Consider the following 24,334-nt stretch of genomic DNA (forward strand, 5'->3'; position numbering starts at 1 on the left):
CCTTTGAGGGTTCCTCCCGTCATTCCTCTGCATCCAACAAGTCCATGACATCTCAGCTCCAATAAGATTGAGGACACATATCTACATACCTGCCTCGTGATCTCCCGAGGGCTTTCTATCTGGTCTGAAAGTCAACAGGACAGGCCGACAGACAATTGGGCTTCTGCATAAGCTTCTCAAGTACCAGGTGATCAGGTCTTCACGCTCCTCAGTTTGCTATCAAAAACAGAAGATGATTGGCAGTGTACTGAGCAAGTGAAATACACAGAGAAGCTCACTAGGAAGAATTCGTAATTCAGATACGGGCTTAGCAGTTCAACCAGAGGAGAATAAACCACTCACCCCAGGAGCCGTATTAACTTCACTGTGCTGAATGCCAATACTGCCCGTGTTCTTAACATGGTTCTGTAGAACATCCCACTCCTTGGTGCTCAAACCCAGCACTTTCTGCACCTGTTGGTTCTTGCATACCACCACAAATTCGCTTGTCCCATCTTCTACTATGATTCTGAAGGTTTGAAGGAGTAAGGAGATCACAAAATTATTCTGACTCGGAATGGTGGTCTGTCTATGTCAGGGAATGGCCTGAGGCAGAGGACTGGGGAATGCATTCTCAGACAGATCAGCTTCACTCCAAAGAGGAGCCGGAGGGGGAAGATTCACCCACCCACCCTTGTCTTCAGTGGTTTCAGAAGCAGCGAGAGACACAGACGCAGAGCAGCTTAGACAGGAGTTACAAAACTACGAGGTAATAGCCAGGGAAAGAGAAGGGAGGGAGCAGATAGCCAAGACGTCATTAGTGTGGGGGAACCTCCTTCCCCACCAACTAAAACAGGGGTCAGCAACCTTTTTCAGCCGTGAGCCGGTCCACTGTCCTTCAGACAATGTGGGGGGCCGGACTATATTTTTTGGGGGAAATGAACGAATTCCTATGCCCCACAAATAACCCAGAGATGCATTTTAAATAAAAGCACACATTCTACTCATGTAAAAACATGGTGGACCGTCCGTGGGCCGGATTGAGAAGGCGACTGGACCGCATCCGGCCCCCAGGCCTTAGGTTGCCTACCCCTGAACTAGGAGGTCTGTCCATATTTGAGAACAAAGGACGCAAAGAGGAGGAGGGACTTTCTGTTGGCACCTAGGATGTTGCGGGAGACAGAAGTGGGAGGATTAAGAGTAGCTAACTGCTCTCCTTGTGGAGGGATGTGGATTTTTGCTTGCAACCTGATGCTTGAATAAAAGAACTATAAATTATAAACTGCTTGTTATTTCTTGTTTGTGAAGTTAGTGAAGGGAGAGGAGGACTCTCCATGCCTGACAGTCTATTCAACTGGCTTACAGTACAGTCCAAGTGAGGAACCTCCCCTAGACCACCTAGACCAGTGTTCCCCAACCTTGGGCCTCCAGCTGTTTTTGGACTACAACTCCCATCATCCCTCGCTAGCAAGACCAGTGGTCAAGGATGATGGGAACTGTAGTCCAAAAACAGCTGGACGCCCAAGGTTGGGGAACACTGACCTAGACGACTCTGGCATTTGGCCCATGGGGACTTTTTGGCCAAGCCACACCCGCCTACCCTATACCTGGTGCCATATACCATGTCAGGTATGGGGCAGGTGAAAACTTGGCTGAAGGGGCTGAAAGGGACTGAGAAAAACCAGACAAACTTTGAGACTTGCTCAGGCTGCACAGACATCGCATTCAAATCCTGACTCTGACGAAACAGAACCTTCAAAGCCACATCAAAGGGAGATTGTGGAAGGCAAATTCACCTCGAATCTAATCCACTGTGCTCACCTGGCACGGGCCTTGCACACTCCTGTACGCGACAGGCAAGGTGGGTTATACTGGCTGCATCTTCCCTGGATGAGAGAGAGAAAGATGGCAAACGCAGGTCACTTCTCACTGAGGTGGTAAACAAGTAAATGTCCTTCGGGATATAGGTGCGGGGTTCCTACAACTGAATGCTTTCTCCACACAAAAATGCGAATAGATAGACATAACATTTTACAAGGACAGGAGGGAACACCATGGACAGAATACTGTATTTTTCGCTCCTGACCATAAGACGCACCTAGTTTTTAGAGGAAAACAAGAAAAAATATTCTGAACTAAACAGTGGATGCATGATTTTTCTGGTGCAGGATGTAGCCATGGACATGCTATGTGATCTGATGGTGAATTTGGGGTGACCCAATGTAAAATTCCTGAGGATCCATGGGCTTTTACCTCTCCCCTCCCAGGCAGACTCTGCTAACACCCCTTATCTCTCTCCCGATCCCACCAATCAGCTGCTTCCTTTCAACACTCCCTTCCCTCTTGTTTGCCTTAGTGTCTTTTCCTTAGCTGGAGCAGTTTCTTGCTCCTCCTTTTCTTCTAATTTCTCTCCTTATTGCTTTAGTCTTCCTTTTCCCCCCTTTGCAAGTTTGCTGTCTTTACCTCCCCCCTCCCAGGCAGCCTCCTTTATCTCTAGCATCTCTTATCTCTCTCCCCAATTGGCGAATGATCAGCGGCTTTGTTTCAACACCCCCTTCCCTCTTTCAAAAAAAAAGCATGATCCAGTGGCGTAGCGTGGGTTGTCAGCACCCGGGGCAAGGCAAGTAATTTGCGCCCCCTAACCCATGGATTTGTGCCCCCTAATCCGTGGATTTGTGCCCCCTAACCCTAACCCCCAGATGTTGCGCCCGGTGCGGCCGGCCCCCCCTGCACCTCCCACGCTACGCCACTGGCATGATCTGCTTTTCGCCCCTGGGCAATTCGGCTCCAGGGACCACGCATTCGCTCCATAAGATGCACAGACATTTCTCCTTACTTTTTAGGAGGAAAAAAGTGTCTTATGGAGGGAAAAATACGGTAACTGTCACATACAGGAGGAAAAAGGATATACAGTGGTACCTCGGTTTTCGAACGTAATCCGTTCCGGAAGACCGTTCGAGTTCTGAATCATTGAAAAACCGAAAACTCAAAAGCTGACAGTTAAGCCTCAGGATCCTGCGCTCAGCGAAAGCTTGTGGCATGTTCGAATTCCAAGGCGTGTTCAAAAACCAAAGCATTTACTTACGGGTTTACGGCGTTCGTAAACCCAAATGTCCGTCAATGGAGACATTCGAAAACCGAGCTACCACTGTAGTTTGAATGTTTCACCTCTGGGTTTATAAATCATTTAATGTGTTGAGACAAGCGGGTGTCGTTAATATTGCAGTTGTAGTGTAAGGGGTTGTTATTTTGACTGGAATGTAATGGAGATGAATAAGATGTTGGAAAGCAGAAACAAAGTAAATCATCAAATCATCGATTCTAGCACGCAGGAGGCCACCTAAATTATATAATTTGGCATCTGAATGAATGGGATTAGTAATTGTATAATAATTTGGCACTGTTATAATGAGGCTAACATTGGATTATTGTAATTGACACCTAATAAAAATTATTGTTATTTAAAAATATGCCCCCTTTGCACAGAAAAACACCAGGAGAAAGGTTCTAGTTAGAGGAGATGAGTTTGCTGGGCACCTCTGAGAAGATGGTGCTGCAAAGGGAACAGCTCCAGTGCAGGGACAAAGACAGGACACACGCCAAGTGACAGGCAACCTGGGCTTGGCCCAGACCAGAAGGCTCAGGCGTTATCTTGGACAAATATAGCACAGGAGGAGCAGAGGCGGCACCCAGCTGCCTAAAATTAAAAAGACAAAAAGGATAGACAAAAAGAAAGGTTTTAGTTGTGAGATATCAAAGTTTCAAAAAGAACTTCTAGAAAGCAATACTAAAATACTGTCGAAAATGTATAATTTGCTCCTGGAACGGCATACAAAAGATGAACAGGTTAAATTAGTTATGGTACACAGGGCAAAGGACTTAATACAGATGGCAGATTGGGAGAGGCTTTGGGAAACAGATTTGAAATTCACAGCATCCTGTACGCTAAATATGAAAATGATGTACCGGTGGGCATTTGAGCCCTACTAAATTAACTAAAATGTATAGAACAAGTTCAAATTTCTGCTGGAAGTGTAAAGAAAAGGAAGGGACCTTTTACCATATGTGGTGGACATGTAAGGTAACAAAACCATTTTGGGAAATGGTATATAACGAATTGAAAAAAGATATTTAAAATAACTTTTGTTAAAAAAACCAGAAGCTTTCCTATTAGGAATTATAGGTACCGAGATCCCAAGGGAACAGAAAAGACGTTTTATGTATGCGACAACAGCTGCACGGATGTTGCTAGCCCAAAGATGGAAAGAAGAAATAATCCCAGCTAGGGAAGAATGGCAAGCCAAGTTGCTGGACTACGCCAAGATGGCAAAACTAACTGGGAAACTCAGGAATCAAGAAGATAAGGACTTTAAAAAAGAATGGGGAAATTTTATAATATATCTAGGAGACCATTGTAAGCAAGTTAAAACTTTAGCTGGACTTTGAGACACACTTGTAAAGTAACGAAAACTATGGATAATTTGGAAAAATGGAAAATTTGGAGAACGGACTGATATATCGTGTTAAACATTGTAATAAGGACCCATGTAGGGGATGGGAGAAGTCAGGAATACAGTGGTACCTCGGGTTACAAACGCTTCGGGTTACAAACACTTTGGATTACAGACTCTGGTAACCCGGAAGTAGTACCTCGGGTTAAGAACTTTGCTTCAGGATGAGAACAGAAATCGTGCTCCGGCGGCGCAGCAGCAGCAGGAGGCCCCATTACCTAAAGTGGTGCTTCAGGTTAAGAACAGTTTCAGGTTAAGAACGGACCTCCGGAACGAATTAAGTTCTTAACCCGAGGTACCACTGTGCAGAGCATCTCATGAAATGATTACATAAACTGTTTGACTGTAAACTTGTGTTTGTAAAAGCAAATAAAAATATATATATTTTTAAAGGAAACAAAAAAGAAAAAATGAAATGCATTTGCCAAACACAATAGGGAGTTGAGTGAGAGGGTAGCGCTGTCAAGAGTTTTGTACTCACAGGGAAGAAAGGTCGTGGGGTGCAGCAGCCAGAACAGACACGCAGCTGGACATAATGTATGTACAATAGACGTTTTTGAATCTGTAATACAGAGGTTTTGATTTTTCAAGGAAGCAGCCTGTCTGTTATCCTAAAAGAAATATATCAATGCCACGGGGCAGAAATGGGATTCCCAAAGAACTGGAGCTCAGGGTAGCTGCTAATTCCACACACACCCCTTTAGTATACCCCCCCCCCACTGCCACATCCGGACTTGACTCAGTCCTGTTTGTATCTGCGCCAGCCTTAAAATCTCTGATTCCTTTAAGTGCTGAACCCTTGGAATTTCATATAACTTAACAGTGCAGCATATATTCAATGGTGTCCCTAACGGACTTGACATCCACAGATACAGAGGTGCTGTATCTAGTAATGAGAGCATGGCAAGGTTGGGGTGGTGGCAGAGCCGTAGCGGGGTGATTTTGTGCCCCTGGCAGAGCCGTCCAGATTGCGCCCCCCAGCCACGGACTAATTAGCTCTTCTTTCTGCCTCTCCTCCAACCCCCCCCCCTTCACCCATTCAAGACCCTCTATTTAAAACCTTTTCCTATGCGGAAATAATCAATATTTTTATTTACAGTGGTACCTCGGGTTACAAACACCTTGGGTTATAAACACTTCAGGTCACAGACTCCGCTAACCCAGAAGTAGTACCACGGGTTAAGAACTTTAACTCAGGATGAGAACAGAAATCGCGCACCGGTGGCACAGCAGCAGCGGGAGGCCCCATTAGCTAAAATGGTACCTCAGGTTAAGAATGGACCTCCAGAACGAATTATACCTGAAGGAGCTTCTCCACCCCCATCGTTCTGCCCGGACACTGAGGTTGAGCTCCAAGAGCCTTCTGGCAGTTCCCTCCTTGCGAGAAGTGAGGTTACAGGGAACCAGGCAAAGGGCCATCTTGGTGGTGGCCCCCACCCTGTGGAACGCCCTCCCATCAAATGTCAAAGAGAAAAATAACTACCAAACTTTTAGAAGACATCTGAAGGCAGCCCTGTTTAGGGAAGCTTTTAATATTTAATGCTGTACTGTTTTTAACATTTGATTGGGAGCCGCCCAGAGTGGCTGGGGAAACTCAGCCAGATGGGTGGGGTATAAATAATAAATTATTATTATTATTATTATTATTATTATTATTATTATTAATTAAGTACATAACCAGAGGTACCACTGTGTAGACATATTTATGGACATATGTTTTTGCCCATTTTGAATACACACCCCTCACCTGTGCATTTCTCAACACCCTGTAGCTGCAGCCCTGGGTGGTGGTCAGCACAAACACACCAACCAGCCCAGAGTAGGCACCTAAGCCCATTTCAACGTCTTTTGGATCCACATACCTGATGGAAACCTTGCGCTGCAAGTTCTGAAAGAGAATTCTGGCGCCAGGGAGCAGACCCCAAAGGTAGGGCAAGAATGCCGCTTCAATGTACACATCCAGCACTTCAGAGGCACCAACTGTAGGTGATACACGTAGCTTCATGGTGTAATCCCGGGATAAGAGGTTTCCTAAGTGTGAGGAAGAAAGGCAACTCTTGGATCTCATCCAGTAAATACCCTAAGTTAGGAAAGGCAGATCTAAAGACTTGGCACCAGAGCAGATCTGCAGAATCATTCTACCTGACCCAGACACACCGATCAGGCCCATGTGTCTCATTTATGGGCCCAGCCATGGACCAGAAATGCTCCTTCTATCGTACATTCAAGGTTCTCACCCATCTGCTGCATCAAAACCTCTCCAGGCGCCTTCTTTCCAACGTAAGATTGAACCAAAGTCCTCTGCACTATTAGGCCAGGGAAAGAGACCAGGGAGCCTGTGAAACTAATGAGTGGGAACAGGTTTTAGCGTTTTACCAGGTTCTCAAATACGGCCAGATTCTCTCCCCAAAATTTTATTTGATTTTCCATATTAAAATTTACATTCACATAAAGTTCCAGTTACAGATAGGTAGCCGTGTTGGTCTGCCATGGTCAAAACAAAATAAAAAAATTCCTTCCAGTAGCACCTTAAAGACCAACTGAGTTAGTTCTAGGTATGAGCTTTCGTGTGCATGCACACTTATCTGAAGAAGTGTGCATGCACACGAAAGCTCATACCTAGAACTAACTCAGTTGGTCTTTAAGGTGCTACTGGAAGGAATTTTTTTATTTTGTTTTATTCACATAAAGGACATACTATATAAAAACAAGATTCTAAAGAATCCCCTGGACTTCCCTCCTCCCTTTAGTGGGTCTTATTGTTAATCTTTTCCTTCTGCATCTTTTATAATAATCCATATTTTTGTATCTCCATTATATCCATAATTTGTCGTTACATTACAAGCGTTATTGCAATCCCACTAATAATTTTAACTGTTTACAACGGGTTTTAAGGTAAATTATAAATTTTCTCCATTCCTTATTAATGTTTTGGCTCTCCTGATTCTTCCGGTCATTTTTGCCATTTCGGCGTAGTCTATCAACTTCATCTGCCATTCTTCTCTAGTAGGGACTTTATCTTCTTTCCGTCTCTGGGAATGGCCAGATTCTCAACCCAATATACCATAGAACATTGGTCCTGAAAGACCTACATTGGCTCCCAGCATGTTTCCGAGCACAATTCAAAGTGTTGGTGCTGACCCTTAAAGCCCTAAACAGCCTCGGCCCAGTAGACCTGAAGGAGCATCTCCACCCCCATCGTTCTGCCCGGACACTGAGGTCCAGTTCCAAGGGCCTTCTGGCGGTTCCCTCACTGTGAGAAGTGAGGTTACAGGGAATCAGGCAGAGGGCCTTCTCAGCAGTGGCTCCCACCCTGTGGAACGCCCTCCCATCAGATGTCAAGGAAATAAACAACTATCTGACTTTTAGAAGACATCTGAAGGCAGCCCTGCTTAGGGAAGTTTTTAATGTTTGATGTTTTATCTTGTTTTTAATATTCTGTTGGGAGCCACCCAGAGTGGCTGGGGAAACCCAGCCACAGAGGGGCGGGGAATATATTATTATTATTATTATTATTATTATTATTATTATTATTATTATTATTATAGCACCTGGAGTGTCAGCATGTCTCATTAGGAGAGATGCTTCAACGGGAAAGAATTATGGCTCTTGAGTTGGCATCATGTTGAGCGAGAGCAGGATTTATTGATTAAATTACTATCCTGCCTTTCTTCCTAAAGGAGTCCAGGATAGCAAACACCGAAGTGGTATCTACTTGGTACATCTATGGTCAAAAGGGGGGAGGGGGAAACGGGAGCAAAAGTAGAGGCAGCAACTCAACGCCATGAGAAGGGCAAGTTCTTTGACAAGAGCAGAGAAAGTGGAATAAATCTGAAGGCAAAGGCCGACGAAAGGAGGCAACTGACAGATGGGCACAAGACAAAGGCAAGGACTGCCAAACTGTACCCTTAACAGACAGAGATTGCAGCAGATGGAGCTAAGCATCACATATTCCTCATCCCCCCACAAAAAAACAGTGCAGGCTGAGTCAGTAACCACTTCCCTAATAGCATCATCACTGTGGAAACTTCCCAGTTCTGTGAGCTTTAGAAAAATGGTGGAATGAAGTTATATGGCTTTGGCAGAAATGTTATAAGGAACTAGGTACAGGTAGACTGTTAATGTATTAAAGGGAAAAAACAAGGTTAGAATATGTTAAGATTAATTACAGGACAGAAAACAGAGGAAGATGGAAAGGAGTTGCTGAAACAGTTAATTGAAGCGGAATACAAAAAGGGAGGCGTGAGGAAGTCAATGAAACAAGTGAATGAAAGATAAGCTTGAAAATATTGGAAGTGTTTTTAATTGTTCTTGTTTTGTTTTGTTAATTCAATGTTTCATGTAGTGTTTTTGTTTCTGTTTTTGTATTGTATTATATTGATTTGTTTAATTCTTTTTCTTTCTTTTTGTAATCTTTAAACTCTTAATAAATATTATTTAAAAAAAAGAAAGAAACTTCCCAGTTCCGAAGGAACAATTTCCAGACATGAAGCTGAAGGCAGAAGAGGTGCAGATTCAAGCAAAGGTGTGTGGCAGGAGGTATGGGATTGAAGGGGTCAGGACATGACACGGCCGCATGGTGCATATTGAGCAATGTGTGTCTTAAGTTGCATCTCTGGTGCTTAATCTTAACATGATCCCTTTTGGTCTTGTTTAAAAGCATCCATACATTAATCAATACATTACGGAGGTGGCACTCATGTATGGAGGGGACTGGTGGGGTTCAAGAGAGCGCCGCTTCCCTGATCCTCCTGACCATTGCGCATGCAAATTACTCTTCAGATTAAGACGAGGTCTGTGTGCACCTCATGTCCTCAGCTAGCTCTCTCTCTCATCTCAATACAAGGCACTGGTTCTCAAAAACCAGCTTCTCTCATATCCACGGCCAAAGATGTTGGCATTAAAAGCCGGAATATCATTACATTTTCTTTTTAGTGGAGAGTCAGAAGCCAATACAAAAATTCCCCATTGCAGGAACTAGTTGACTGGGCCATGGTGTTATCTGTGAATCTTTTTTTTTAAATGTTTCCCCACAGATTCTTTTATCAGCTTTGGTAAATAGGAACAGAGGGAAGGCTAGATTACCTGGAGCTGAGAATCTCCGCAATGGAAAACAGCCTTCGATCCATCTGCGGCACTGTCGAAACCAGCTGAAAAACAACATTCCTTTATAAAAACACAATGCAGTGTCAAAACTTCCTGACACACGGCTGCCTTCAGATGTCTTCTAAAAGTTGCGTAGTTCTTTATCTCCCTGACATCTGGTGGGAGGGTGTTCCACAAGGCGATTACCATGAAGGCCTTCCGCTCGCTTCCCTGTAACTTCACTTCTCACAGTGAGGCAACACACACAGGCCTACCTGAGAAATACAGCCCACATGGTGCAGGATGGCACCATCTGGAACAGGGAGAAACAAGGAGCGTCTCAGCGGATTCAGGTTTCCTTGTGCTGGTGAGCAGCACAGTTGATCAAAGATACCCAAGTCCTGCAAAAGCAATAGCACCAAACATAGAGTCAGTGCTTTTCTTGCTGTGACAGTACTCACTAAATAGTACAGTCACCTCTTTTTCTTGAGCCACATGGCAGCCATTTTATGCCGACAGCCATGGCACTTTTACCTAAAAAAGCACTGGATGTGGTACAGAATAGAAAAATACAGTGGAGGCTCGGGTTGCGAACGTGATCCGTGCGGGATGCACATTCGTAACCTGCAGCGTTCGCAACCCGGGTCTGTGCACGCACAGGTTGCGATTCGGCACCTCTGCGCATGCGAAAAGTGCCATTTAGCGTTTCTGCACATGTGCGACCGCCGAAACCTGGAAAGCAAACAATATCCTGCAGGATGCATCTCACCCGGGACACAGTCTGTTTGTACTACTGCCTTCTGGCAGGAGATACAGAAACATCAAGTCAAGGACAAATAGACTGAAAAATAGTTTCTATCCAAGAGCTGTGGCCTTCTTAAATGCAGTAACTCGATAGTGTGACCTGGGAGTTTGATGGGTGTGGGTGTGGGTGTGGCTGGAATGTGGTTTGTTTGGTTGTTGTTGTTGTTTTGCTTTTGTTGTTTTTAAGGGATGGCATCCAATTTCGTTGCACTTGTGCAATGTTGCACTTGTGTAATGACAATAAAGAATCTATCTATCTATCTATCTATCTATCTATCTATCTAACCCATTCTGGTACTTTGGGTTACAGCGGTCCGTAACCTGAAAAAACGCAACCTGAAGCAGCTGTAACCCGAGGGATGACTGTACAGTGGTACCTTGGGTTACATACGTTTCAGGTTGCATACACTTCAGGTTACAGACTCTGCTAACCCAGAAATAGTACCTCAGGTTAAGAACTTTGCTTCAGGATGAGAACAGAAATAGGGTGGCGGCGGCGGCGGCGGCGTGGCAGCAGGAGGAGGCCCCATTGGCTAAAGTGGTACCTCAGGTTAAGAACAGTTTCAGCTTAAGAACGGACCTCCGGAACAAATTAAGTACGTAACCAGAGGTACCACTGTACTGTTAGTTGGAAGGACGCCCAAAGGTCCTATACAGTGTTACCTCAGGTTACATATGCTTCAGGTTACATACGCTTCAGGTTACAGACTCCACTAACCCAGAAATAGTACCTCGGGTTAAGATCTTTGCTTCAGGATGAGAACAGAAATTGTGCAGCGCAGCAGCAGCGGGAGGCCCCATTAGCTAAAGTGGTACCTCAGGTTAAGAACAATTTCAGGTTAAGAATAGACCTCCGGAACGAATTAAGTACTTAACCAGAGGTACCACTGTATTCCAACCCTCTGCAATGCAGGAACATGAACTTGGCATTTATATACCACCCAATCAGTTATATCCTCTGGGTAGACAGGAGGGGAGACCCACATCCGTCCCCAAGCCTAGAAGTATGTGAAGAATGGACAAGAAAAGGTAACGGATCCTTTGGGGAAAGTAGCAAGTCAAGTGAAAGTGTTTCTGTTAAGGCACAGGTAAATATTGAGCAACACAATACAATATAATACAAGAGCAAATATATGAACTACAGGCTGACAATTTAGCAGAGCAAACGTGGAAGAGACGCCAGATTGCCACAGCATAAACAAGCCTCCAGCAAAGAACAAGCATTTTGATCACAGGAAATCAAAGAACCCCAGAAATGACTGGCAGGTCTCTTGTAAGGTTTCCAGGAATGGGTTGGAGCCGGAGCCGTTTTTCATCCTTACCGTGCACTGAGGGATGGTGAGCTGGTAGAGGTGATCTGGGTGCAGGAAGGGGAACCACCGGAGCGATTTCCTCAGGAACAGGAGCAACAGCTGAAGTGAGAGAATTTTTTAATAAAGGAAAAAAAGAGAGGCCAGTAAGAGAAGAAAGCCGATTATAAGTGTTGAGGCAAAACACATTAAGAAGCAACAGAACTGGCTTCCATGAAGAACAGGTGATCATTTGAGAGAACATGAGAATTAAAACCAGCTGGAACGCTGGAAATGCAATATACATCCGTACATAGCTGTCAAGCGTCCCTTATTTGGCGGGACAGTCCCTTATCCCAGCGCCATGTCCTGCTGCTGTCCCTTAAATAAGCTACTGAAGGTAATGGGGCCCTTTCTATGTCCAGCTGTGCTTTGTCAACAACAAATTGTTGCTATTTTTTGTGTTGAATATATGCTATATGGTAATTTATGGACCTAATAGGCATCTAAAGCCATTTGCACGCAACAAAATATGTATTTTATCAAAGTAATTGTTGATCCCTTATTTTGGCTGCCTATCCCTTATTTTCGAGGCTGCTGGTCCCTTATTTTCAAATCTGTAAGTTGACAGCTATGCATCAGTAGAGGAACAATGCAGGAAGCAGCACTTATCTCAAAAGTCAACCCAGCTACCTCCACCCCAACCCCGGAGAGGATTCTGAAAACATCCCTTGCCCCCTCGACTGTCTTACTTTCTGCTGGGCTTCACTGGTCTCTTGCAGAGCGGAAGTGGTAAACTCTTGCCGGCACCCGGTTTCTCCAAGATTCTTGCACAGTTCAGGGCTGCCCATCCATACCACTGTGGCTTGAAAGCAGAGTTGTGCTGCGCGGCCGCCTTTGCCCCCGTCTCCGGAAGTCGGCAGATAGTTGCGCCAGACGAGCCCCTCTTTCTGCGTCACGAGGAACAGGCGGGACACGCAGCCGGCTTCCACAGCACTGCCCTGGGAAGGCTCTGCTGTGCTGGCGCCCGACTCTGCAGTTCCTGCGCTGGATACTCTCCCCTCTTGCGATCTTGGCTCGGCTGCTGAGGAGCCATCGCCTTCTGCTTGAGAGGAGGTCCTTTCATTCGCTCGGCGGCCCTCGGAGGCTCTCTTTTCAGGAGTATAAAGGATCTCCACATCCTCAAAACAAAACTGTATGCAAGGCCTTGGAGGAGAGCAGAGAAGAGGGGTGAGTACAGCTCAAGCCCATTATTTACAAAAATAAATACAGTGGTACCTTGGTTCTCAAACTTAATCCGTTCCGGAAGTCTGTTCCAAAACCAAATCGTTCGAAAACCAAGGCGCGCTTTCCCATAGAAAGTAATGCAAAATCGATTAATCTGTTCCAGACTTTTAAAAACAACCCCTAAAACAGCAATTTAACATGAATTTCACTATCTAACGAGACTATGGATCCATTAAATGAAAGCAATATACAATGTACTGCAGTCACACAATCAGTCAATAATAATAATAATAATAATAATAATAATAATAATAATAATAATAATAATTTATTATTTGTACCCCGCCCATCTGGCTGGGTTTCCCCAGCCACTCTGGGCGGCTTCCAACAGAGATGAAAAATACACTAAAATGTCACATATTAAAAACTTCCCTGAACAGGGCTGCCTTCAGATGTCTTCTGAATGTCAGGTAGTTGTCCATCGCCTTGACATCCGATGGGAGGGCATTCCACAGGGCGGGCGCCAACACCGAGAAGGCCCTCTGCCTGGTTCCCTGCAACTTGGCCTCTCGCAGTGAGGGAACCGCCAGAAGGCCCTCGGAGCTGGACCTCAGTGTCCGGGCAGAACGATGGGGGAGGAGACACTCCTTCAGATATACTGGACCGAGGCCATTTAGGGCTTTAAAGGTCAGCACCAACACTTTGAATTGTGCTCGGAAACGTACTGGGAGCCAATGTAGGTCTTTCAAGACCGGTGTTATATGGTCTCGGCGGCCGCTCCCAGTCACCAGTCTAGCTGCCGCATTCTGGATTAGTTGTAGTTTCCGGGTCACCTTCAAAGGTAGCCCCACGTAGAGCGCATTGCAGTAGTCCAAGCGGGAGATAACCAGAGCATGTACCACTCTGGCGAGACAGTCTGCAGGCAGATAGGGTCTCAGCCTACGTACCAGATGGAGCTGGTAAACAGCTGCCCTGGATACAGATTTGACCTGTGCCTCCATGGACAGCTGTGAGTCCAAAATGACTCCCAGACTGCGCACCTGGTCCTTCAGGGGCACAGTTACCCCATTCAGGACCAGGGAATCCTCCACACCTGCCCGCCTCCTGTCCCCCCAAAACAGTACTTCTGTCTTGTCAGGATTCAACCTCAATCTGTTAGTAGCTGAACTGGGTTCCACACAATCAGTAGCTGAACTGGGTTCCACACAGTCACCAAAACAAAACAACAAGAGCCGCAAAAAAAAAAAAGCAAAATAAATAGCAAAAACAGACAGAACTCAGCGTAACACCCAAAACGGAAGTATGGCACTCAAATCGGAAGCGTAACACTCAAAACGGAGCATGTTCGGCTTCCGAAAAAAGTTCGCAAACTGGAACACTTACTTCTGGGTTTGCAGTGTTTCGGGTTCCAAGTTGTTTGAGTACCAAGACGTTTGAGAACCAAGGTACCACTGTAAACATAGCTGTGGAAAAGGACTGCAGAGGCAAGCCTTTGGGGGGGGGTGCTAAAAACATCTCTCTGTTGGACAGGACTTTTTTGCTGACTGCTGCTGCCAGTTTTCATATTATTGCTGAATTTTAGTTTACGTATGCTATTAAAGTGTATGCCCACGTCCCAGTAGGTAATTTTTTCTTTGTTTGCATTTCTTATGCTGTGAAGCTGCTTTAAATGCCCCGAGGGCAGAAGAGCAGCAAACTCCAAGACTGTACCATTATTTACCAAAAGGACACTACAGTCGTACCTTGGAAGCTGAACAGCTTGGCTCCTGAACAAATCGGCTCCTGAATGATCGAAATCTGGAAGTTAGTGTTCCAGTTTCTGAATGGTTTTCAGAAGCCAAACGTTCGGCGCAACTTCCAATTGGCTGCAGGACACTCCTGCAGAAAACCAGAAGCCACGCTTTGGTTTTCGAACAGTTCTGGGAGTCGAATGGACTCCCAGAATGAATTCTGTTCGAAAGCCAAGGAACCACTGTACAGTGGTGCCTCGCAAGACGAAATTAATTCGTTCCACGAGTTTTTTCGTCTTGTGATTTTTTCGTCTTGCGAAGCATGGACTTTGGAAAAGCTTCAAAAATCACCAAAGTCTTCAAAAACCTCAAAAAAGGCTACCACACCGCGTGCTATGAGTTGCTCCTAGAAGTGAATGCACGGTTTTAAGAAAAAGGAAACAAACTTGCAAGACAAAGGAAACAAACTTGCAAGACGTTTCCGTCTTGCGAAGCAAGCCCATAGGGAAATCCGTCTTGCGAAGCAACTCAAAAAACGAAAAACTCTTTCGTTTTGCGAGTTTTTCGTCTTTCAAGGCATTCGTCTTGCGAGGTACCACTGTATCTGTCAGGGGCAGAGGAGGAATGGTAGAGACCACCTCCCCTCCCTGACCCTTCCAGGGAGGAGGAAGTGGAAGACAGTTTAGATTTACAACAGGGGTTTACGGGGGTCACAGCTCAGAGGCAGATGAGGGGGAAAGTTGGGAAATAATGGGAAAGGAGGAGGAGGAAGCAGCAGAGGGGCGACAGCCGATGGACACTGTGTCTTTAGAAAGTATTCCAGACCCTCCATCTCCCAAAACCCAGCAAGCCTTGAAAGTAGGAGAGTAAGGAGCTCAAAGAAAGAGGGCACATAGCAGCACCCGCAGAAGTGATGAATGGGGAAGTGGGAGAGATGGGGGGGGGTGGAGATTCACTCGGGTTCTATAGCTTCTCTCTGTAGTTACTGAATTAAAAAAAGATGGTAAGAAACCTTCCTTGTCTTTATACTTTCTGGGCAACCAGCCAGGAGCCACGGACAGAATCCTAACACTATCCGCGCATGAGAAAAGGGCTATCCACAGCCTTGGGGGAAGCAGAAGGTTTACTGAGTTACTCACTCACCCCACAGAGTGTTTGTTGTGGGGGAAGAAGGGAAAGGAGAATGTGAGCCGCTTGGAGACTCCTTAGGGTAGTGATAAAGCGGGATATCAAATCCAAACTCTTCTTCTCTTCTTCCTCCTCCACCGCTTCTATATTAGAACCTTCCACCTGTGTGCTTTGTACCACTCTGAGGCCCTGCCATGGTCTCAATCTTTCGGGGGCTCAGAGAAAGGGGGAGACTTGCCTTAATAATAATAATAATAATAATTAGCTTTGCCCCCCTTTCCCTTCCCATATATTTGGGGGAGTCTAGTCTAGGCTCTTTCCTCCGCTCCCCTATGCATTTGGGCTAATATTTTAATGCTTCAGTATTTTAATGTTGTATTTTAATCTTGTTCTTAAGTTGTATTGATTCAACTTGTTATTATTATTTCTTGTTAGCCGCCCTGAGCCCGGCCTTGGCTGGGGAGGGCGGGCTATAAATAAAAACTATTATTTATTTATTTATTTATTATTACGGTCGGAGACCAGCTTGTGGAGACTTGCCTTGTTTTCTTCTCCTTTATGTGCTCGTGTGACCCCAGCTGCTGCCAGGAAGGGAAATCACTTCGAAGGAATTGCTCGATTACAAACTGAAATATTTCTACCTGCAGGAGGCACCCTGCAATAAACAAACAACAATAACAGAAATAGACACCACACCAACCGTTAAGCAAAGCTGGCTAAATAAAAAGTCTTAACTGTGAAGCAGATGGAGGAGCTTGCAGAAGGCTTGGTCCTCAAATCTAGAATCATAGAATCATAGAGTTGGAAGAGACCACGAGGGCCATCGAGTCCAACCCCCTGCCAAGCAGGAAACACCATCAGAGCACTCCTGACATATGGTTGTCAAGCCTCTGCTTAAAGGCCTCCAAAGAAGGAGACTCCACCACACTCCTTGGCAGCAAATTCCACTGTCAAACAGCTCTTACTGTCAGGAAGTTCTTCCTAATGTTTAGGTGGAATCTTCTTTCTTGTAGTTTGGAACCATTGCTCCGTGTCCGCTTCTCTGGAGCAGCAGAAAACAACCTTTCTCCCTCCTCTATGTGACATCCTTTTATATATTTGAACATGGCTATCACCCCTTAACCTCCTCTTCTCCAGGCTAAACATGCCCAGCTCCCTTAGCCGTTCCTCATAAGGCATCGTTTCCAGGCCTTTGACCATTTTGGTTGCCCTCCTCTGGACACGTTCCAGTTTGTCAGTGTCCTTCTTGAACTGTGGTGCCCAGAACTGGACACAGTACTCCAGGTGAGGACTGACCAGAGCAGAATACAGTGGCACTATTACTTCCCTTGATCTAGATGCTATACTCCTATTGATGCAGCCCAGAATTGCATTGGCTTTTTTAGCTGCCGCGTCACACTGTTGGCTCATGTCAAGTTTGTGGTCAACCAAGACTCCTAGATCCTTTTCACATGTACTGCTCTCAAGCCAGGTGTCACCCATCTTGTATTTGTGCAAGTCATTCTACTCTCTGTGCCAAATCTCTTATTCTCAAAACACAAACTCATCCTTATCTAACCCAGTACATTCCAGGGGCAGAGACTGAGAAATCTGGCTTAGCTTTGAGAATCCGCCTTTGAGCACAAAGTAGTCCAGACACCAGTGCATTTCCATCTGTAGTCACTTGGGACAAAGTTAGCAATCTGTTTATGAAGGTAAAATAGGGATGAGGGGGACTCCAATTATAGTGGTACCTCGAGTTAAGTACTTAATTCGTTCCGGAGGTCCGTTCTTAACCTGAAACTGTTCTTAACCTGAAGCACCACTTTAGCTAATGGGGCCTCCTGCTGCTGCACGATTTCTGTTCTTATCCTGAAGCAAAGTTCTTAACCCAAGGTACTATTTCTGGGTTGGCGGAGTCTGTAACCTGAAGCGTATGTAACCCGAGGTGCCACTGTATGGGAAGGGGCAGGCAGGCTGGAGGGCAAGATAAAATAAGATCTTTCTCCAAGCTAGAGCCCTCAGGAGCATCAGAAATTTAGCAAGGATTGGAAAGCCCCTTTTCCTGCTGCCCCACAAACCACAGTGGCAGCCGGTTATACATTGCAGAGTTCTCCTGGCGACTCCCTTACAACTGAAAATATCAACTTGCAATCCAATATTTGGTGAGGGATGATACTCCCAAAACTACCAAGATTGTTTCAGGGTACTTAGCCGAGATCTTTAAAGCTAAATCTAAAGTTACCTGATTTATTCAATGGTGGTTATTTAGTCTTTTATATACTGTATGTGTTTGGATTATCAATCTGTTTGGATGACTTTGGATGATTTTATGATTTTACTGTTTTAACGTATGCCAATAAAGGCTAGTTACAAGTTACAATATGTTTGTCCCTAATGTTGCACAGGCCTTCTCCAGAGCTAGAACCCAAAGCAAGATTAAACCACAGATAATCAAGAGCCCTTTTAAAATTAAAGGCAACATTATTTCACCCTTTTCTAAAGTCCGAGGAATTGCAAATATTTGTTTCCGTGCTTCTTAATTAATACAAAGCTGGTTTTAAAAAAATGCATTTTCTTGACTTGGTTGGTGAAGATTGCATGGCTAAGAACAGGCTATTTGGTTTCCTTGTCAGGTGTCAGACCTTTTTATCGTGATGTGTAACAATCTACTTTGGCAATTTTGTTCAAATGTAAAAGCTGTCTTAGTATTGTATTTTGGAAATTTGTTTAGAATACTATACTAAGTTCTTACTATGTGCTAATCTATCTTCCCAGGGTTTTTGTTTAAAGGTCCAATACAATGGTTTCTTTTGAAGAAAGCTAGCCTCTTAAAATCAAAGCTGTGTAACAATTTTCTAAGTCCTAAGAGCCAGCATCATATTGTTGGTTTTTAAGAGCACTCAAATCACAGAATCGATATAGGATGGACACACCTACTAAAGACGTATCAGCAAATGGCCGGCCATCTCTGTGGAATATTATACAAGGGACTGCTTTGCTTCTGTCTTGTAACTTGAGGAAGCCATTGCTGGAAGAGTCCAGCCACCCAAGCAACACCTACCCACCCAAAAAAGAGAAAAGAAAAGGAAAAGGTGAAGAACACGGACGAGTCATAATGATTAAATGATGCTATTCCCACACATTTTCCAGGGATCTCTTTGTAATGAAATAATAAGCATTTGTATAACACGATGGGAGTGTGGAAAGCACTTAAAATCACAGGATTGCAGATTGTAGAGTTGGAAGGGACCACTGAGGGTGTCACGCTTCAGGGAATTGGCTTCCTCCCCCACGGCTGTTAGTGAGCAGATCAAATGAAAGGGAATTGTTACCAGTTAGTCTCTTTAATAAACACCGCAAAGGACAAAAGAAAGCATCTACCCAGAATGGCGGTGCTCCCAATTAAGGCTTACACCCCATTCCGTCTCTATTGATCTACGTCACTCCTACATCTTGTAATCTGAGCTTGTACCCTCTGCGCTTTCTGTTCTGAGAGTTTCTGAGCTCTTCTCAACTTTGGGGAGGGTGCTGGAGGAATGCTGTCCAACGACTGTAAATCTGTAAACCCCTCTTTTAATTATTATTATTATTATTATTATTAATCATTTATACCGCGCCCATCTGGCTGGGCTTCCCCAGCCACTCTAGGCAGCTTCCAACAAAATATTAAAATACCATAATACATCAAACATTAAAAGCTTCCCTAAACAGGGTTGCCTTCAGATGTCTTCTAAAAGTCTGGTAGTTGTTTATCTCCTTGACATCTGGTGGGAGGGTGTTCCACAGGGCAGGCGCCACTACCGAGAAGGCCCTCTGCCTGGTTCCCTGTGACTTGGCTTCTTGCAGTGAGGGAATCACCAGAAGGCCCTCGGTGCTGGACCTCAGTGTCTGGGTAGAACGATGGGGGTGGAGACGCTCCTTCCAGTGTTTCTTCTCCTAGCCACTCCCCATCCAGTTATTCCCAACTTCCGCCGTCTGAACTAAGCCCCTCTACAAACCACTGTTCCAAATCTATATTGTCCTCCTGCTCCTGGGAAGATTCAGGAGCAGGAGCAGAGGGAGGGGATGGCTCCCACCATTTCTCCTCAGTGCAGCCTTCCTCAGCACGGTCCCTGACAGAGGGTCATCCAGTTCAACCCCCAGCAAGTTCAGGAACGTTGCTGCTTTTAGGAAGCTGAATTTAGCACTTACCATCCGAGGCTGAAAGCTCTCAGCAGAGAAACTGGAGTAGGACCAGGCCAATCGGCGATTCAGCTCCACGGCGATTACGTTGCAGAGCTCGGGGGCTGAGTTCAGTTGTTGCAGGGGACTGAGGCTTTCCCAGCCCTTCTTCTCAGCCATGGCAGACAGCAGAGAGAAAGGCGGAATCTGACATGGCGGCTCCAAAATCTGATACTAGGAAAGGATTGAGAGCGTCAAATTATCCTCTATCTCTAGGAAGAGACGGAAGCACTCGGGGCTACAATCAGGAGTAAGAAAAGGTAAAGGACCCCTGGACGGTTAAGTCTAGTCAAAGGTGACTATGGGGTTGTGGAGCTCATCTCGCTTTCAGGCCAAGGGAGCCAGCGTTTGTCCACAGACAGCTTTCTGGGTCATGTGGCCAGCAGGACTAAACCGCTTCTGGTGAAACGGGACACCGTGACGGAAACCAGAGCGCACAGAAACACTGTTTACTTTCCCGCCAGAGCGGTACCTATTTATCTACTTGCACTGGTGTGCTTTCAAAATGCTAGGTTGGAAGGAGCTGGGACAGAGCAACGGAAGCTCGCTCCACTGCAGGGGTTCGAACCGCTGACCTTCTGATCGGTTTAGACATCCTCTCAATATTACTAGCAAGTCCTCCATTCATGGAGCTAAAGGTAAAGGACCCCTGGACAGTTAAGTCCAGAAGAATTTGACCTTGGGGTGTGATGCTCACTCTGTCACGGGGATTCGAACCACCAACCATCCGATTGTCAAGCCCAAGAGGCCCAGTGGTTCAGATCACAGCACCACCCGCGTCCCTGCACAGTCAGGAGTAGAATTACCTGCTGAAGGGGGCAGTGGTGCTCTTCCGCCAAAATCTCTTGATGGATGTTTCTCTCTTCTTTTCCGAGGGGCACCAGAACATTCAGAATAGGAACAATAAACTTCTCTGCTGCCGCCTGGGCTTGGTGGCTAAGGCAGTGCAAGGACTGCTGGTGCGGAAGGATACAAAACCTAGGAGGAATTATGGATGCATTAGCACCTGCCAGGTTCAAGCAACCCTCAAATGAAAACTCCAGGAAGGGGGAAATGCAAACAACAGGTGGAGATAGTACGAAGGAAACACAGAACAAGCCAGACAACAGTAAGGGAAAAGGATATGGGATGTGAATTTACACATCCAAGAAAAGGTCAGTCTAAGATACACAATGGGACATTTTATACCTTCTGTGATCGAAGTCCTTTGTTACCCTCCCACTTTGGTCTCAAGTTCTTCATTACTATGTTATTAACTGCCATCTTTGAAGGTGACTCGGAAACTACAACTAATCCAGAATGCGGCAGCTAGACTGGTGACTGGGGGCGGCCGCCGAGACCATATAACACCAGTCTTGAAAGACCTACATTGGCTCCCAGTACATTTCCGAGCACAATTCAAAGTGCTGGTGCTGACCTTTAAAGCCCTAATCGGCCTCGGCCCAGTATACCTGAAGGAGCATCTCTACCCCCATCATTCTGCCTGGACGCTGAGGTCCAGCGCCGAGGGCCTTCTGGCGGTTCCCTCATTGCGAGAAGCAAAGCTACAGGGAACCAGGCAGAGGGCCTTCTCGGTAGTGGCGCCCGCCCTGTGGAACGCCCTTCCAGCAGATGTCAAAACAATAAACAACTACCTGACATTCAGAAGACATCTTAAGGCAGCCCTGTTCAGGGAAGTTTTTTTTTTAAAAAAAATAAATATTTATTAAGGTTTTTTTATAAAAGAAATGCACAGATAATAGACAACATTAGTTATGTCATAACAAAATCTCATAACTTCTTTGGACTTCCTCACGTCTCCTGCTCCCACTTACATCGTTGAATGATTTTTTCAAGCAAATTATCATCTTATTTACCATCTTATTTCCACTCATTTAAAAATAGTCTAACAATTCTCCAGAGGGTTTATATTTTCCTTAATCTCAATTATCGTCAAATTTCGGTCTAATTTAGTGGTGGCCAATTATTTTATGATCAAGCATCCTTCTTAACATTCAACCAAATTACAATATTTTTGTAGATAAATCTTAAATTTCTTCCAATCCTCTTCAATCCTTTCTTCTCCCAGGTCTCGGATTCTGCCAGTCATCTCCGCCAGTTGCATATAGTCCATCAGCTGCATCTGCCACTCTTCCAGTGTGGGTAGATCTTGAGTTTTCCAGTTCTTAGCGATGAGTATCCTTGCTGCCGTTGTTGCATACATAAAAAATGTTCGGTCCTTCTTTAACACCTTCTGGTCGACAATACCCAGGAGGAAGGCTTCTGGTTTCTTAGTGAAGGTATACTTAAATACCTTTTTCAGCTCATTATATATCATTTCCCAGAAGGCCTTCACTTTAGGGCAGGTCCACCAGAGATGAAAGAATGTTCCTTCATTTTCTTTACATTTCCAACATTTATTATCTGGCAAATGGTATATTTTGGCAAGTTTAACTGGGGTCATGTACAATCTGTATATCATTTTCATTACATTTTCCTTCAAAGCATTACATGCAGTGAAGTTCAGCCCATTGGTCCACAACCTTTCCCAGTCCTCAAACATAATGTTATGCCCAATGTCCTGTGCCCACTTTATCATAGCCGATTTAACCATTTCGTCTTGTGTGTTCCATTTTAACAGCAAGTTATACATTCTAGATAATACCTTAGTCTTTGGTTCTAACAATTCTGTTTCCAACTTCGATTTCTCCACCTGGAACCCTAACTTTTTATCATTTTTAAAAACTTCTTTAATCTGAGCGTAATGTAACCAGTCTCGCACTTTATCCTTCATTTTCTCCAAACTCTGCAATTTCCAATTGTCTCCATCTTTATCTAATATTTCCCAATATTTTGGCCATTTGGCCTCCATATTGGGTCTTTTTCGGGCCTTAGCTTCCAGAGGGGAAAGCCACCTCGGAGTTTTGTTTTCCAATAAGTCTTTGTATTTTGTCCAGACATTAAATACTGCTTTCCTGACAATATGGTTTTTAAAGGCCTTGTTGATCTTGACTTTGTCATACCATAGGTATGCGTGCCAACCGTGTTCAGGGAAGTTTTTAACGTGTGATATTTTACTGTATTTTTGGTTTCTATGGAAGCCGCCCAGAGTGGCTGGGAAGGCCCAGCCAGATGGGTGGGGTATAAATAAATAATAATAATAATAATAATAATAATAATTATTTTCTACAGTATGTAAAATTACCAGGGGTTGGGTCAGAGTTTTAATCTGTTATAAGCTTTTAAGACAGTGAGAGGCAAATACAACTTATTTTTAAACTGATCTAATTCGGTCCAGAATAATACATGGAATTGAAAAGGAACAGGGCAGCTCTGAAATGTATCAGGCTGCTTCCCAAAGCTGCAGATGCAAATCAAATCTTGTGGACTGTGCACACCTCTCTCTCTCTCTCACACACACACACACACACACAGACAAAATATTTTACAGGAAGAAAATGAAGGAGTCTTTTCATCACCCAAATGCCTACATCTAAGTTTTTTACAGCACAAATACTGGCATCCATGGGATTTTGTTCTGTTTATTGTGCTAATGCTCTGGGTCCACAAGGCATAAAAGGCCAAGAATTATTTGCTGTTTAATGCCTACCGTTCTTGAAATTTTCTCCACACTTGACACACCGTGAATGTATATAAACAGTTGCTTTGCCCCTGTTTCCCAGTGATGTAGTTCAAAAAAGGTTCTTATCGCTGTGACCGCTGCGTTTTGCCTCGTGGGGACCCACCTACACTTCACTCACCTCTGCTCAAAGGTCTCTAGCAAGCTGACCAGCCAGATATAGAGCGGCAGGCTCAAATTGAAACGCAAAAGCAGCTGAATATAAAAATTCCCAAATAAGGCTACAGGCTGGTATAACGTGCTGCACGGCGAAAAGCTCTTCAGCACAACCACGCTGCGCAGGCAAGCTCCAAGGACGGAAGGCGAGGCAGCCAAGGGCTTCTGCACAAGGTGGACGTCTTGGAGCTGTAAGACAAGTGGACAGATCAGCATCAAGGAAACAGTGAGTTCTGAAAGCTACAGTGGTACCTCGGGTTAAGTACTTAATTCGTTCTAGAGGTACGTTCTTAATCTGAAACTGTTCTTAACCTGAGGTACCACTTTAGCTAATGGGGCCTCCCACTGCACGATTTCTGTTCTCACCCTGAAGCAAAGTTCTTAACCTGAAGCACTATTTCTGGGTTAGCGGAGTCTGTAACCTGAAGCGTCTGTAACCCGAGGTACCACTGTACTGCAGTTTCCATAAAAAAGACCAAATGATTTCACCCAATATCCCACCAGTCAAACATTACAGTGGTACCTTGGGTTACATACACTTCAGGTTACATACACTTCAGGTTACAGACTCCGCCTAACCCAGAAATAGTACCTCGGGTTAAG

General features: G+C 44.9%; 1 protein-coding gene across 4 annotated transcripts in view; it reads right to left on the reverse strand.

Annotated features, from left to right (window-relative positions):
* The window catches only part of CTC1 (CST telomere replication complex component 1), a 51,112-nt gene that overhangs the window by 2,664 nt on the left and 24,114 nt on the right, over positions 1-24,334 (reverse strand). For all 4 annotated transcript variants that reach the window (XM_081844821.1, XM_081844822.1, XM_081844820.1 and 1 more), the window contains 16 exons: positions 23,697-23,920; positions 20,763-20,934; positions 19,927-20,130; positions 18,669-18,792; positions 16,294-16,408; positions 12,421-12,874; positions 11,702-11,791; positions 9,851-9,976; positions 9,576-9,640; positions 6,728-6,834; positions 6,353-6,521; positions 4,972-5,052; positions 3,517-3,676; positions 1,801-1,865; positions 343-508; positions 90-216 (listed from right to left, as the gene is read on the reverse strand). In XM_081844821.1, coding sequence (XP_081700947.1) covers positions 90-216; positions 343-508; positions 1,801-1,865; positions 3,517-3,676; positions 4,972-5,052; positions 6,353-6,521; positions 6,728-6,834; positions 9,576-9,640; positions 9,851-9,976; positions 11,702-11,791; positions 12,421-12,874; positions 16,294-16,408; positions 18,669-18,792; positions 19,927-20,130; positions 20,763-20,934; positions 23,697-23,920 — 2,449 coding nt within the window. The remainder of the gene's footprint in view (positions 1-89; positions 217-342; positions 509-1,800; positions 1,866-3,516; positions 3,677-4,971; positions 5,053-6,352; positions 6,522-6,727; positions 6,835-9,575; positions 9,641-9,850; positions 9,977-11,701; positions 11,792-12,420; positions 12,875-16,293; positions 16,409-18,668; positions 18,793-19,926; positions 20,131-20,762; positions 20,935-23,696; positions 23,921-24,334) is intronic.

This window comes from Podarcis erhardii (assembly GCF_964252035.2).
Source record: "Podarcis erhardii genome assembly, chromosome: 17".
In the NCBI taxonomy this organism is placed as follows: domain Eukaryota; kingdom Metazoa; phylum Chordata; class Lepidosauria; order Squamata; family Lacertidae; genus Podarcis; species Podarcis erhardii.